The sequence below is a fragment of the Pleurodeles waltl genome, chromosome 5 (assembly GCF_031143425.1).
Source record: "Pleurodeles waltl isolate 20211129_DDA chromosome 5, aPleWal1.hap1.20221129, whole genome shotgun sequence".
Taxonomy (NCBI): Eukaryota; Metazoa; Chordata; class Amphibia; order Caudata; family Salamandridae; genus Pleurodeles; species Pleurodeles waltl.
In genome coordinates, this window is record NC_090444.1 from 1,631,579,525 (window position 1) to 1,631,597,144 (window position 17,620).

General features: G+C 42.3%; 1 protein-coding gene across 2 annotated transcripts in view; it reads right to left on the bottom strand.

The window, feature by feature from the left end:
* Positions 1 to 17,620, bottom strand: part of NBAS (NBAS subunit of NRZ tethering complex) — a 1,762,396-nt gene that overhangs the window by 747,656 nt on the left and 997,120 nt on the right. For both annotated transcript variants that reach the window (XM_069235962.1, XM_069235961.1), the window contains exon 41: positions 3,967 to 4,196. In XM_069235962.1, the coding sequence (XP_069092063.1) occupies positions 3,967 to 4,196 (230 nt within the window). The remainder of the gene's footprint in view (positions 1 to 3,966; positions 4,197 to 17,620) is intronic.

The window sequence follows — 17,620 nt, forward strand, 5'->3', positions numbered from 1 at the left end:
CCTCTTGCTGCATGTTTTCCCAACAAAGGCACCATACTGTGTTTCAATATCTGACCCTCTACCTTTTCTATCCTGGAGTCCATTGCCAAAATAGATTTCTCGAACTCCTCATCTCTGTCTATCCCTTTGGGAGCTTTCTTGTGGACTCATCTCTGATTTTTTATCCCTTCCTCCTCCTCGAATGTTGGGCACAAAAGTAATGTTTATCTTCTTTAATTAGTTTCCCTGCCATCCTGTTGGACACTTAGCTAGCAGCTATCATACGGATGCTTCGACCACAGGAATCCTTCTCTACCACTCAGGGCTTGTACTTTGCTGGGCCAATCAGCTCCTAATATAAAAGTGTGTCCTGGTTTATTCACCTCTCTCCTTCCCCTATCAGTGATCCCTGAATCACCTGGGCCACTGCTGCAGTATATCCCAGCATGCACCCCTCAAGTTGGAATCGCAGTTTCAGCACCCACCATCTTGGGTACTGCTGTCATATGGGCGGGCCCTCAAAAACACCGTTTTTTTCTAAACCATGTGTGCACCCAAGTTTCAGATGAATCCTGCTGCAGCACCACCTTTCATTGTTCACGTGTGTGAATGTCCATGACCCTCTGAGTCTAACAGGCTACGACCTCGTTTAGTACACTCTAACGTGACAAACCGCAGGGTGGAAGGTATTGTAGTTCTGTTTTGAATTTGCTAACGGTCATGACAGCCCGTTCTGAGACAGTGTTCCATTGCTGGCATATCATCTGGGAAAGGATATGAATTTTGTGGAGGCACATGAGGTATGGGGTAGTGAGACTTTGGATTATCAGGGAAGATAACTTGTTTAAGGCCAAGGGGAGCAACTATGAATTCACTGTAGTACTAGAATGATGAAATTGCACAGGAAAGTGTGGTAAACTGGTTAGCCTGCCTGTCAAATGTCAGACACGACTGGAGGTGAATCTGAGAAGGCTGAACTTCTATGCCAAAAAAGTAGTAAATAAAACCAAATCAATCAAACTGGAGGAATCAAGAAGTTTTAGGAAGCGAAGGTAACTATGTAATTAATACATTGATGCTGTGAGATAACAACTAAAGTGGGACACCAACAGGGCAAAGGAACCAACATAGCCCTCTTCAATGGAAAGTAATAAGATTTCTTGGTGCTGTGCAAGGGTCTCTCGTGTTATTCCACCACACTGGACCACGTGTTCCATAATTATAGGCAGCATGAAGACCTTCCATTCATAAAGGTCACTGCAGCCAGTGCTTAATTTGTGCTTGTTGATTCCGGTGCAGAGCACCGGCACTTATTTTTGAGGGACGGCGCTTATTTTTCTGTCTCAAGTATTTAATGTGAGCAAAAGACACCTTTGGGAAAGACGTTCTGTGCTCGCACATTTAATTGCAGCAGCCGCGTGTGTCAAAGGAAAGCTTTGGGCCCCGGCACGTTTTTATTTACAAATTAAGCACTGACTGCAGCATGTACAATATAATGTAAGGTGGCCCAGAACTTCTGCTGCTTCAAAAAGATTTCTAAAAAGAAGGTCGTTCAACCCAGCATCCTTTGGAATATCCTTTGGTAGTACATGCTACATGGAATTAACTATTCATATTGCAGCAAGCAAGAGCCAACAGCTTCGGACTTACAGAATGCATGGAGGATGTTTTCTCCTCCACTGCTTTCAGCCCTTTAACTACAATAGAGTGCAGGAAGTCTACTGCTGGTGATGTTCTCTTTGGAAGGGAACAACAGTAGGAGGTGCGGGTCCACCATCAGAATCAAACACACTAACGGGCATCACACCTCATACTCTGGGAAATGTTGCGAAAGTTGCAAGTTCTAAGGAATGACACGCCTTAAAAAGGGAGCACGTCTCACACCATATCCACTAAGGGGTAATCACCTCCTTAACTCAGGAGTGTCGTCGGAAATCCCCCAATATATATATGGACCATTCGATTGCTTTTTCAGGGATATTGCACGCTTTGTCCAATTGGGAATACTTCAAAAGAAGGCGTCTCGTGGGGAAGAAGGGATTCATTGGAATTTAATGGTCACACATTTCAAGGATGCTCCTACTAATGAACGTGTCTTAATATTGAATGACACAGATGTCAGACCATGACACTGTGAAATACCCCAGAGAACAGCACAGAGGAAATGTGGTATCTAATTCACCAGTGCAGAAATACAGATCTGAGTTCAAATCAGGGATGGGTGCGTATGTGGACTTTTTTAATAGGTAAAAAAAAAGCGAGCGCCCTTGTGTCTTAAAATATATTTTTACTCAAATGTTCTCCATCCTGGGAGTTCGAGCACTCTGCCTTATCACAGTCCTCCAGTGACACAAAATATCAACCAATTAGTAAAAAGCATTCCTGCGTAATATTAAAAGAGCCCCAGAAAACCAATGTATATCTCTTAAGGCAAAAAAAACTACTGCAAAACGGGAATACGCTCTGTCCATACCACAGTTATCATTATTTTTCTGCACGTCTGAAAGTCAGACATATTGACCAAATGAAGCGTCTTCTTGGCAGAGCCAAATATTAATATTCAGTACAGTAAACCACACAAGATGCAAACACACTGTTTGTATTCTAAGCATTCACAGTTTCCGATTTGCTGCGTATAGCCTGTGGCGTGCATTCATACACATTTGTCGATCTGTTCAGTGTGACACTGGACACTGCAGCTGACAAGAACAGGTTCCAGCAGGAAATGCCAATTTAAAATTTAGCCTGCAAAAAACATATGTACTCAATTGACTGGGGACTTCTATCTCTCTTGCGTGCCCCCATGTGATTGAAATTGCATTTCTATCGCGCTTACTACCCCTGGCGAAGGTGCGAGTAGCACGCTACCCAGGAACATAAAGTCACTGGTCAGTACACTTGTTACAGACGGTTAGTCCTGAGGAAAACTACTGCGGGCATTACAGTTTCTTTGCAGCACATTAGTGACTTGGGTGTGGTCATCAGAGGAGGCTATGCTATGTGAGAAGCAAATTATATAAAAAAAAAGCTTTAAGACAGACAGGCGTCAGATCTAGGGTAGCTTGTGTACAGAAGGGGCATATAGAAGGAAAGCAAATATGGTTTCAAAATAAATAAAGACTGGAGAGAGTCGTAATTCAACATCATTTTACAAGCACGATTAAGGAATGTAGCAGGTGACACTGTGCAGTCTGTGGATGTCCACCTGTGGACAGAAACACTTAAAAAACTCTGCTCGAAAGGGGTGTGGCTTTTTTAAGACTGGCGCATGCGTGCCTCACTGCAAAAAACAAACTAACTGCTTGTAGAGACCCCTTTACCAGCAGCAGTGAAGCAGCCCTGCATTGAAGCCCTTCCCAGCACCCATAAGTACATTTTGGTAACACAGCCACCACCCCACTGTATGTGATGCACGCAAAACTTTCGCATCTAGAAAGATCCCCATATGTACCTACTACAGCAGTAAATTCAATATCAAAGTATTATTACAGTTTATGCAAATCATTTTACACCACACAAACTACAGATATAAACAAGTAAACACCAACAACTAGAAATATAACAATGCAGCTGACACTTGCAGCAATCGAAATTCAGTGCATGTTTATGTGACCAATTCAATACCTGACTCGGAAGGCACTATCCTCTGAGTCCAACCGAATAGCGTCCCCAAGGAACAGACACCATGTCCAACAGAATGAATGTGTCCGAGGTCACCTTGCCTCGCAGGCATGAATATAACCTTTTATGCAGTCCCAATTTTCAGTCAGCAGCTCTAGAATGTATTTTTGGGCCCATACGTGTAGTTGTAAAGTAATGCAAAAAAACAGAACCCCAATCGCGATTCTTGGGACAGGATTGGCCCTACATGAGCCCGGTGTCACCAGCTGTAATCTTAACTCTTTGGAAGGTGATGGCTACTGAAAACATTGCTTCCCACTAGTAATGTTACATTTTTAATTCCAGCCCAAAGGACTGACAACTTACTCTGCAAGGCCGAGGATGGTTTCCCTTTTATACTGGCTGTCGGCTGCAAACCTGCGCACATCCACTCCTTTCCCGAGGCCCTGAAGGATTTGCGCTTGCGTAAAGTCCATCAGCTGCTCGTTGTAGTATTGCAACTGTTCAATTAAGGCAACGAGTTCTTCAGGCCAATCCGCATTGGCGTACTCGGAAACATGCTTTGTGACCATTTTAATGAGATCCTTTGGGTCAGCCTAAAGAAAATTACATTTAAATTAATAATTAAACTATGTATGCTCGATTCGAATGACGCAGCAAAAGTGGGTATTGGGTAATTTACGGTACTATGATGGGATTAAATTTGAAGTAGCAAGAAGTTATTATTAATCACAGACGAAACTTTGCAAAACGTAACCTTTATCTCTACTTGTCTACCACTGAAGCACGGATTACATGAAGCACAAATAACAGACACGCTCTCAAATACTCTGGTCGCCAAATGTAACAAAATATGGACAATTCAAATGGACAAAACAAAAACAAAAGAACGTTAATCTAATTTAAACATGATGAAGTAGTGCCTGGCGTTCATGCTAACGGCCAGCCCAAGGGCACAATTCCACTTATCCTGAAAGGAATTTGAACGATTGGTGCACTCCCCGCTGCCCGACTTCGGTAGGCACAGTCACAGAGTAAAATTGTACAATGTGGACCAAAGAGCTGCCACTCGCAGGCAATGTCCCGTGTTCCACCTTACGAAGCTTAGACATAATGACTTCCCCAACTAAGACTTCCATGCAAATAGTCAATTAGACTCTCACACTGAAATTATGTTCTAGGATTTTTTTTTTCTTCTCATGATCACTTATTCTGGGTAAGGCCTTTTAACAGTGTCTTTGATGACATTCTTAACGTTGTAGGTCGGACGACAGGCAAGACCTTTTTTTTTTTTTTTAAATATACTTATAATAAACTTATTTAAAGGAGATTTCTGCCAGCTGTCTGCATCCCTTTGTCTGTTGATGTGCAATTCACATTTTACTTCCACTCACTACAGCATGGGGGCAGAAGGGTGAGCCCACATCAGCCACTGGATAACTTAACTTTGATGGACTGCATTTTGCTCCTTCACAAGGAGCACATCCGCACATATTGTCTTTCTTTTCAGTGACAATGTTTTTGTTTTTAGGTAGAGCACTAGGCAGTTCATGCGCTGTCTCTGTGAGACATGCCGTGTTCAGTATACTGGCTTTAACCATGATCACTCTTGCCATTTGCACTTTGTTGTGCTTGAAATGTTTCACTTTTATTGGTGCATTGTGCTAAATGTTCCTCCTTTGCATGCTAAGCTCCCGCACAGGGAGCTTTCACTAAGAGAACATTTTTGTTGGCCATCACACTACGTCATGTTTCCTTCTGTTACAGCGTGTGATGGCCCCTACTCCTGCCTTGTTTCTCTCAGTGAAGGAGTGTTTGGAAAGTAACAAAAATCTTGCCTGCGCTTACTGGAAAAATAGTTTGGACATGCAGTAATGGAAAAAAGGCTTGCAAGAACATTCTTATTATAAACTTCTCAAGCATGGTGGCTTCTCGGATGCCAAGTTATCGGATGCCAAGTTGTTTATGTTCCTGCTCTTATCGCGCTCCAGCTCAGGCCAGGGCTGTTGCAGGGAAGAGTCACAGGACGGCACAGAGCAAATAAAAGCAGATGTGGGGCTTTTGCACTTACATGCGCAAAACAATGACTGCGGTCAGTCTGGCTGAATGTGCCTTAAGCTGTGGAAATGTATGTGTGCATGTGAGTGAGCGAGAGACATTTCACTACCGTTCCAAAAAGTTACGTTGAAAGGCATGCTGAGATCTGGTTTGGCTACGGATGAAATGGTCAAAATAGATGCAATTTGCAACCCATAGCTGGAACTGAAAACAAGCATTGGCATAGCCAACAGGTCTCGCTTTTGGGACCTTACAGTGTTTAACCATGAACCCATGTGCTGCATGGTTAAACACTTATAAGGTCCCAAAGGTAAGACCTACTTGCTATGCCAATGCTTGTTACTTTGTTACTTTGGTGTTGCCTTTGTATTTACAGTCTGATGTGACAGCAGGAGATTTTCTCCCAGCTATTCCACATTGAACAGATCATATCTCCTGCTAATGGCGTTGTAACTTCCTTTTGTAGTGTCCTGTTTTTCTGACTGCTGCCATTACATGGCATATTAAATTGTGTCCAGTTGAACCTGTGTTTATGACATTGTCATTTTCTTCTAGTATGCAACTCCTCTCGCGTATATCATGCTGGTATGTATTTTTATGGAGGGCTGCAGTTATATTTGTAAACCAATTTAGTCTGTATTTACTGCTTGTATGGTTCTGTAGTGTGCTTTCAGTGCTCTTTTATGTATTGCTTATATAGGCAATCCTCTCCATCTATGTCACCTTCTCTGGGTGGGCAATCCTATCTATCTATCTATCTATCTATCTATCTATCTATCTATCTATCTATCTATCTATCTATCTATCTCTATCGAGCACCATCTATCTTTGCAGCACTATCTACCCACACATCTATTTTTGTAGCTATATCTATGTATCTTTGCCGATCTACCTATCTGTCTATATAACCTTCTCTGTCTGTACAACCTTCTCTATCCGTCAATACAATCTTTTCTATCTTTGTCTATACAACCCTCTCTGTCTGTCCGTCTATCCATCCATCCAACCCTCGCTATCAAATTATCTGTCCATACAAAGTATCCATCCTGAACCACAGGGCGGCATGCAAAATACACATTTAATTAACATGTCAGCGCGTATATGTAAGAATAACTCATACTCTAGTTGGTACAAAGTATCATTCTGAGCCAAACTGCAATTGTAGTGTGACACTTAGACATTAAATACAAATGTGAACGTGTGTAAGCAAGAAAAAAATTAAAAATTATACACTGCTCATAAATAGGTTGATACATAGTATCTGTCCTGAGCCACACCGCGGGCACGGAGTAACAATTAATGTGTATGCATGTGTATGCAGCCAAACCTCAGGTGCAGTACAACACTAAGGAACATTGCTCACACCTGGAATAATGCATGAAGTACTGGGACTATTCACTTGCCCCTCCCCCCCCAGGACATATTAAGCAATACTACGTTATTTCCAGAAGATACATCATAACACCCCAGCTTTATTCAAGAGTTATGTGTCAGTTACTAATGTATCATATTCAGATGCAAGGAGAAATAGAGTGTAATTCACGTTACGGAAGAGTACATTGGTTTGGTACATCATTTTGCAAAGTGCATCAAATAAACATATTTAATGCAATTCAATACATAGTATAAAGCACTCAAGACAAAAGAATGATCAACAAATTAGAACTTGTGAAGTGAATTAAAATACAGTATTATTCCTGTGTTACAGGATGCATGTATTATATATGGTAACTGTAGACAGAACATTTAAAAAATCATTACTCGGAGAGTCTGTACATTATCCTCTGTACATTATCATATTGTGGTAAATATAATCACAACTTCAGGCAAAGAGTGTTTTCATGCAATACATTGTAGTGGACAAGTACATTCAACTACTGCTTAGTAATGCCACTTGCCTAGAGATCTCCTCAAACCCTGATTGACAGTGTCAAGTGTGTGTATCCATTTACACTCTCTCAAATTGAGAATAGACTCTATATTGCATTCTCTAGGGTTCAGAATCACTTTTTGTAGGAACCCACCATCTCAGGTTCTCTGTTTGGTGTTTATCTGTGTCAACGTGCTCGGCCAGTGCGGCCCCTTGTACTGCACAGCGTATCCTACTACAGTGTTGCAGGATTCTTGCCTTTACTTTTTGACGTGTCTCGCCCACGTAGGGCTTATCACAAGGACATTAATCACATATTCCACATCCGCGCTGTTACAGTTGGTATGGTGCTTCAGGGTATATTTGCAATTCTTGTGTGTGAATTCCTTATTTTCAATTGTCATTTCTCAAGCCTTACATCTCTCACATTTGTAGTGTCCAACTAATGGGCTAAGCTCAACTGCAATCTCAGATCAGGAGCCTGTGGTGTCTTGAGCAGGGAACTAACCACAAAGTCCCTCACATTTCTACCTCTCTTGAAGGCATACAATGGCTTACATTCCATGTCCAATGCATCCAATACTAGGTCTCAGTACTTATGGATTAACTGTTTAATATCATTACTTCCTGTGCAGAATATAATGATGCAAAACAATCTATTCATTGCAGTGTCTGATTTATCACGTGTCTCAATTAAAGTGTCACATGGGCAATACCATGCTCTTTTCCTTGCCCTTTTCAACAGGCCTATGGGGAAGCCCGGTTTCTTCAATCTGCCAAGCAGTAAGTCAGTCTCCTTGAAATACCCCCCCTTATGGGTGCAGTTCCTATTGACTCCGAGGAACTGCTCGTATGGTAGACTATCATGAGGATTTCTTGGGTGATGGCGTGTGTACCTGAGCAGTTTCTTGCACTTACTGGGTTTCCTATAAAAGATAGGATAAAGTTTGCTGTCCTCTATTTTGATACTTAAGTCTAGAAAACTGATTTCATCTCTACTGTAAGTGATGGTGAAATTGATATTGTGGGCTCTCTCATTCAACCACAAAAAAAAGCTCTTTGTCTGTTCATCCCTTGTCCATACCATCAGTATATCTTCAATATACCGCTTCTATAGTGTAATACTCTCTAAAAAGGGCTGCCAGCAGTGTGTATAAGAGTGCCCTCATATTTGTTCATGCATAGATTGGCTAGATCTGGTGCAAACTCAGTTCCCATAGCTACTCCCTTTGTTTGAAAATAGTATTCATTATGAAACACAAAGAAGTTTTTTGTCATCGCTATCCTTAGCAATTCAACTATGAACTATGTTGGAATCCAAGGGGGCTTCTCTCTCCTATTCATAACCTCATGTACCACCTTCCAGGGCTTGGTCCTGTGGAATGCTACTGTACAAAGAAGCTACATCCAAGTTAACCAGGAGTTGGCCAGATGGGTCAAAAGGTTGATTCTCAATCATCTGGATGACTTCCATGGTGTCTAACATATGACTTAGTTTTCTGCACCCATGGTTTTAAAAAGAAATTATGTATTTACATAGTGGCTCTAGTACAGAGCCACATCGAGAGACTATGGGCCTTACTGGGTGTTTCTCCAAATGTTTATATATCTTAGGGAGAGTATATAATGTCAGTAGCATAGGGCTTGTTTTGTTCAGAAAATCAAATTCAAACTCACTCAGATAACCTTCAGTTAAACCTTTCTGAGTCAATTGTTTGACCAACTTAATGACTAGTGGCGTTGGATCTTTTTGTAACTCACAGCAGCGTCCTTGTACATACAACTGTAAAAGTACTTCTGTGCTATAGTCTTTCACATTCTGTATAACTATAGCTCTCCATTTGTCTGCAGACTTGATAACAATATAAATATTTATTTTTATGGACTCTAAGCTCATGCACTCCTCTTTCAGAGTTAAAATAATTCATCTTGAATTACAAGATTTAGCCACTTTATAACCAATGCTCAAGCAGGGATGTGGAATTCCTATTGCCTGACGCCCGGGACATCTTGTTTGGGGTCGAGGGCAACAAGTTTTTATGTTTACTTTGTCCTTGGGACAAGTAGGCCCAACCCCCTGCAGCACAAACCCTTTGGCTGCCTGTTTACAGAGAGTGGAACTCTCTGCAGTTGAGGTAATGTGTTTCCAAAGGATAATGCTGTTCGAATTTGTATTTATGGTTCATTATTTGAAAGCCTTCATTATTAGGGTGAGTGCTGTAAATAAATGTTTTAAGGTCACACTTCACTACTGACGTTGGTTCCAGTACAAAAAAAAAAAACGTGTACACACATGTTTGAAAAGTTTAGGCTAAGAGGCTAAGTATAATGCTCCCAGAATGCTCTCTGATTATATGCAAATGAAGTGTCATTTAGTAAAATGTGTTGATGCATGCTAGTATTTCCCAAAAATATTTCTAATGGAAAATCAGTGTAACCATTTTCAACACGATTATGCGAAGCATGAAAATAAACAAACACTGACAAAGCCAACTGATCTGACATATTTTTATAAGTCTTTTAGTTTCATCAATGCGTGTCTTGTTTTGACAAGGCTTTTGTAACACTTTATTGTTGTGGGAGCTACCAGGCCCTCAACATTGTAACAAACACTGGCAAAACCCCCCCAAAAAGTTTTTGAACTCTAAAAGCACACGTTGCCACCAGCGGCATAACAAAGGCCCGCAGCCGCCCCCCAGGGGGCCCCTTCAGCACAGCACCTGCCCTGAGTGAGTCTGGAGAGGGGGCTCCTCCATGTTCTTTGCAAAGGGGCACCCTCCAGTTTCGTTACGTCACTGATTGCCACTGTAGTTCCTGACACTGAACAAAACTACTTTGTGTGGCAATATGCTCCTTGTGGAAGAGCAGAATGCGATCACTCACAGTAAAGCCAGCCGAAAGAGAGAGAAATAGAAGTTTAATAAAAACAAAATGTCTTTGTTAACACCAGACCTAATTAGGGACCAAGACCCGCATGTAGGTAGCTTTTTGCATGTCGCAAACAGCGACTTTCGCTGTTTGCGACGTGCAAAAAGCACATTGCGATGCACAAACCCAGTTTTGCGATTCAGTAACCTGGTTACCGAATCACAAAACGGGTTTGCGACTCGCAATTAGTGAGGGGTGTTCCCTTCCTAATTGCGACTCGCAGTGCAATGTAGGATTGTTTTGTGATAACAAATGGGTGCTAACACTTTCACAAAAGGGAAGGGATCCCCATGGGACCCCTTCCCCATTGTGAATGTCACTGTAAACATTTTTTCAGAGCAGGCAGTGGTCCTGCTCTGTCTCCAGCAGGCCACCATTCGCGAGGGGGTCGCAAATTGCGACCCATCTCATGATTATTCATGAGGTGGGCATTTGCGAAGCCCTTGCGAATTACAGATGGTGTCAAGGACACCATCCTACATTCGGATTTGCGACTCGCAATTTGCAGGTCACAAATCTGAACCAACCTACATGTGGCCCCAAATTTTTAAAGAAAGTCACAAAAGTGCACCCATGGTATATGTCGTACCTCTGTAAAATATTTGTGAACTGTATTTTAGCATGGGTAAATACGATGTGTAGATTTGCTCATGTGAAAATCTATTGAGCATTTGCAAGTTCATTTTCCCTCCAGCCACTTTCTTCCCAACTCTGGAAGAAGTTCTAATTCTGCCATTGTCCGGAGTAAATGTCCAACCTTTCTTATTATGGGAAAATATTAGAGAGAAGCTGGTAAAAATCTTTAAAACATGCAGGTTAGTAGGTTTGCAGACTCAAAGGCATTCCAGCCCTGGAACTATTGCTTACTGCTTCCTTCAGCCCCAGTATGCAGATCTGCAGAAAGGTGGCAAAATAAGGAAATTGCTACAGTAGGGATTGAAACTGCAAGTATTCAAGCCCTACTATGGTAGTAGCCCTGGCATAATCAGAGAGGCTATTAATTGCTGCCATAATTTGTCGCCACACTACATGGCACCAAAGGGACAAGTAGATCTTTTTACAGGACAAGTAGATTTGAGAAGCAACCTGTCCCCTGGACAAGTAGATATTTTAATAAATTCCACACCCCTGGCTCAAGGCATCTGGAACTATCGAAAATTTCCACCAACCACCAGTTAAACTAGTTTAAAAAATGACTACTGTGTCAGTTCATGTTTCTCAGGCATCCACTGCAGTTGGCAGAGTCTACTGCTCCTGCCGCTACTGCAGCATGCTAAGTCCAGAATTACCTACTAACCATCACACTCATACAAGTACGACATTTTGTACTAGTCACCTCAAGTAGAATGTATGGCATAGAAGTGCTAGTTTTATATTTTGGAGCATGTAAAGGGAATTGGTAAATATCTAGTGTCTTAAAAAGGACAGGCAGCATCTAGCCAACAGAATTTAAGGCTTTAAAATCTACATATTGTTATATGACACCAGTTTGTTACACTAACATTGAACAATCATTATCATTTGCAGGTCGACCACCATAAAAATTTTACTTTCTGTGAGCCTGTTGGTAATAGTGTCTGTAGTACTGAAATAATTACAAAAATGAATAATACAACATTAAGTACTTTAAACAGTTAAAGCCAACCTACACCCTAAAGAGTGCCCAGATTTTTTTTTTGTAGATATAGGGTCTCATTATGAGGCTGGCGGTCCTTTGACGTGACGGTTGGAATGCCAGACTCACGATGACAGTCGGACCACCGCAACTGTGGCAGTCCAACTGCCACATTACAAAACTGGCATGTAGACCCGCCAGGGTAACGCAGTCTCTGCCGGGAATGTGGTTACCGATGGTCCAACTGTCGACTGAGTTGTACTTAGCCAGGGCGGCGATGAGATCAGCACCAGCCTTCTAATGGCGGGGTCCCTGCCATGAGAAGGCTGGCGGAAAGCCAGTGCCGGGGGCCACAGGAGGGCCCCTGTACTGGCCATACCCATGGCATGGGCAGTGTAGGGCCCCCCTGCCCAGCACCGTCAGAATGTGCACTGTCTGCTTTGCATGCAGTGTGCGTTCTGAGGGTGCTGTGTGATACAGTATTGGCCTCAGCTCCCTTAAAGGAGCCAAGACAAATATCGTCGCATTGTTCCCACCGGGCAGCCCAGCAGGAACCGCATAGCACAATGTTCACACCAGTCAGCCGAGCAGGTGCATTTTAATACGCTCTGGTGTGGACGTCCCCTCTCCGCGAGTGTGGCAGTGTGCCTGTCCGTAATGAGGCACACAGATTTCAAGCCCAATCGCCTGGTGAAACGAGCATGGGACAGAACACAGGACACCACTACCCCCAATATGCTGGGCAGTTCTGGCGCTCTCGTAATTGGTGGTATGATTCTGCAGCAGGATCACACCCTACCAATCTCACTCAAAAATGTTAACTTTTGTAACATTAATGAGTCGTGCACTAAAGAGTAAGGTATAATTCGATTTATTTCACAAAAGTAAAAAGTCTGGCAAATATCCCAATGTGTTTCAGTCCATCCAGACCTTGTTCACAAGAGCCCAGTAATGCCACTGACAAAGTAACAGCTCTGCCTAGCAAGTTGGTTGTGTTCAGTTGAGTTTGGATCGTGAACTTGGCTGCATCCCTCCCGTTTGCCATCGTTTGGAAGAGTATGGCCGAGCCTTCTTCCGGAACCATGGACAGCACCCGCGCAACCAAATCCCACATTGCATGGGAGTAATGGCCCAAAAGTCACGTGTTGTTCACGGACCGCAGTACCAGGCTGATGGAAGAAAACATTTTCTTTACTAAGGTGTACGGCCTCTTAGATTCTCTATCCGGTGGGGCGGTGGGAAATGCGCCCGGATTTACAAGGGAAGTGGAGGCTTGGACCACCAAGCTCTTCGGGATAGGGTGTTGTGTGAGGAAACTGGGGAGCCCTGTGGTGGTGCAATGGTGGATCCCAGGGGTCTGAATGACTGGCAGGGAACCAGTAAGGGCCAATTTTGAACCCACAGGGCCCAAAGGAGTGCCAGCGGAGATAGGCCACCCAAATATGAGGTGCACGGCCTCAAAGTATTCACGCTCTGAATCGCTCTGGATCCCGGAAACTCAGGGAAGCACGGAGCCAGCCCAGGTGCAGGCTCTATCACTGAGTAAGGCCTTGAATGATCATGCTTCCTTGTCTCCTCTGAAGACTTGGATGGATTTTTGATGGACAGGGCACAGACATCTTCAGCTTCTTGCTCCTCTTCTTACCCGACTTACCCAAACACGACTTTGAGTGTGATGAGCTAGGGCTCCATAACTAATCCCAGGTACTTCCCCTCAACCGGGATCGAGACTCTCGCGGTGTCTCACGTCACATGACAAGGCGCTCGAGGGACCACTTCCTCAAGGCCTTGGGGTGCATGGAGCGAGTCGACGCAGGTCTTTACATTGTGGTCATGCTTGAGGCATTGGAGGCTTATCCCGACAGTGTCCCATTTTTTAAACTCCTTAAGACTGCCTACCTCTCTCAGTGAGTTGCTGACCTCTAGCAGCATTTCCTTTGTTAGAGTCCCTCACCTTACATTCCAGTGATCCAGTGGTTTTTACTTATGCTTTCAGCACCAATTATGACTAGTGTGTTAGAGTCATTTCATTTTTTCTCTTATAAAGCGCAGTGGAGTAGCTTCTCTGCTCCATTACATGTGTTTTTTATTCTTAGGGATTGCTCAATCAACTATACAAAGGCCAACTCGTTTATCACCGCCATCTAAAAGGCCCAATAGTATTTCTGAATATCAGGCAGGGTGATGCTTCACTGATAGACATCCTTAACTAACTTTGAAAATGCTATTCGCGGTGGCATCCCATTCCACAGGAGCATTTGTAACTCAGCCTCTCCCTTCCTAAAAGAGTCCTCTGAGACCCAATACGATGTGCTTTAAAGGACACATATGAATTTTGACAACACAATCATCTTGAGCATTTCCACCTGTCCAAGAAGCGACAACAACAGGGTCTGCCAGCTTTCACAATCTCCCTAAATTTATAAGGTACTGGTTAGATGTTACTTCTGAAGAAATCATCCTGGTTCCGTGTAATAAAAATGCCTAGGGATTGGAAGCCATCTAGAGATATGGTGAATGGGCATCAAATTGGCTTGGCTACTGGTCATTTGCCACATGAAGTATTATAGTGATTTCCCCCAAATTATGCAAGACCCCAAATACCTGCCAAATATTGCAAATATCTGTAGCAGGCTGTGAATTGTCATCTCCAGCTCCACAATATAAGTAAGGATGTTGTCTGAGTATAGAACAATTTTGCTCATCCCATGTGTATTCCCACCACATACCTCTCACAAGTGCCTCACAACGCATCAAACAAGCCAAAGGCTCCTATGCCAGCTACTGTGTCCCTCCAATGTAAATGGATCAGACCATACCCCACTGACCTTCACTCTAGCCAATGTCTCAGTATAGAGCAGTTTCAGTCATGCCATATATGGTGTCTTAAATCCCATTTGAGTCAGTACTTCAAACAATTATGGCCACTCCAGGTTATCATAATCCTTGATTTGATATAGTGACAACACAGCAGTTGGTTCTTTCACATCTTTTGGGTACAACAAGCAACCAAAGAGACACCTGAGTATTAAGTCTGTACCCTTGTTGATAAATTGGGATTGGTAGAAAATGTACTGCTGTTTTAATTACCCTCCTTTGTCAAGAGGCCAACACCTTTGCAAGTATTTCTGTTTTGATATTCAATAGCGTTACTGGCCTGTATGACTTGCATCTGTTGAGAGGTTTTCCTTTTCTGTGGATTACTACTATCATGGTGGTCATTTCATATTTCGAAGGTAGGTAGTCACTTTACTTGCCATTCCCTTATACAACTCCATAGAACCTGGGGTCTCTCAGAATGGAGTTCAAATATTGTATACCAGATATCATTTTCAAGAACTGCTGCCCCAAACCCATTCCTTTCGTTCTTAGATAACCTAGGTAGACAAGTAGAGCGACATGTACCACTCTGCAAACATCTGTGCTATACTGTCATTCCCCTAGAATTTCACACCAACTATTTTCTATTAACGTTGGATCTCAGAGATGGATCTGCATGAAATTTGGCAATCTACATAGTCAGCTTAGTTTTAGCATGCCAAGTTTTGTGAAGATCTATACATGAGGAAAAAGTCGAAGAGAGGAGGGGTAAAAAAACATGTGATTTCACATTTTAGTTCCCAGAGGAACGTTTTCTCATATCTAAGTAGAATTTCACTAAGAAAGTGTTCCATTTTTAGTTTGGCATACATCTGTTCAGAAGTTTTTGAGATGTAAGCATTTTAAAAAATTGCCCAATAATTTTTTGTTTTATTCGATTTGCAGATCCACAGATCCTGGATTTGCGAATCCAGAGAAAAAAAAAAACAAAAAAAAAAACAGCCTCTGTATACAAACTCATGTTGTGCTCGGCCAAAGGCCGTGGCTGCTTGGGTTTGGGTGCATGCAGCACCATACCTAGCAATACAGGCCCTGTGGCCAAACCCCACTGCGCACATCCAAAAGCCCTGCGCGGCGCTGCTTATATTCACATCTGTGCATGCTGAAAAAAACATAGACATTCACTGGAAAAAAACAAAGGTTACAGGGTCGGTATAGTTAGGTTCTGAATTTACTGGCACAAAAACTTAAAAATCCAGCAGTTATAGTTATTTCAAGTAACTATAACTTGCGCCCTTAAGTAACTCTAACTCGCACCTTCGCCATGCCTAGCTAATTACTCCACATTTTATATCACTGATAACACGTTCTTTGGCATCTTTGATATTATCACTGCAACATTTGCAATAAAATTATTGAACAGAAAACCGTGCATGACGGGGTGATAAATGTTGAAATATACAAATGCACATTATTTTACTTCTTAATCATTACAATGTGATAATCAAATATTCTTAAATATATTCATGTTATTTTTCATGAATCCAATGCTCTGTTCTTGTGATTGTTTGGACTATTAAACAACGATTCATGAAAGCAGATAATGTCACTTCTTGTTTATTTTTTTTCAATCAAAGGGCTGGATTTAACAGAATGTAAGCAAGTGAAAAGATGCCAATGCTTTTTCTGCTAATTATTTATTCTGAAAGGTTCAACAATTATCAGATATGTTACTTAAACTAATAACAGAGTGAAGGAACAGAGATGAACATCATATCAGAAACTCGAGAAAGAGGTAGCACAGAACCATGTCACCTTCTTTTGCTAAAGACTACTAGGAGGCTAATTTAGCTTTCACTCAGTAGGGTTCCGGTTTGCCTCCTGGTGCAGACTAGAATATCAGAAGCTGCTGTTTTACTGACCATTGTCTCTATTGTTTAAACAAAATATAAGGGTGGGAATCATTTTCCAAACTCGAACTTGGCCCTTTCTTAGGTGCTTAGATTAGTTTAGTTAGCCAAAGAGAGAGAATTACATTGTAAATATTAATATAAACAAAGACTCATGATTTTATCAATACATAACTATTATTTGCTATTCACACTTTTGTTGACTCTTGTTCCACTTTTGTTTTTTGTATTCATAAAAGTTATTATTCACATTGTAGGGCTGCATCATCTTCTAGACGGTCTGCCTTTTCTAGAAGCATATTATAAACGATAGCCAAACATACCTGCCAAAGGAAACTAGCCACCTCAAGTGGACAGTGTCACATCAGCAGCCAGGACACTACCAGTTGAAAATGTGAAAGAGAAAGTACCCGTATGCAGGTCTTCTCTGTCTGCGATCCCATGATTTGGAGCTGTACTTACTTTACATCAGGCCTGCTCCAACCTCATGGAATTAAGAAAGAAGTTGAAACTCACCCCTTCAAGCAAGGAACACTATTCCCTCACCCCTCTCGACACACCACACACACCCACCAAAGGAACACTCTTGTTCTGCCTCCAATCGAAGCCTGGACATTGCCCTTTGTACATCACCCCGTTTCTTCCTACCTAGGTTCACGCTACTGCTACATACATAGTAACTCCGAGTATGGCAAGCTTTTCGGGGTGACACTATCTACAAACTTCCAGACGAAACACACACCGAAAGAGAAAATAATACAGGAAGACATGGGTGTGGGAAGTGTGGGGGACACGGGGATGTAGCCCCCCAGATTTTGG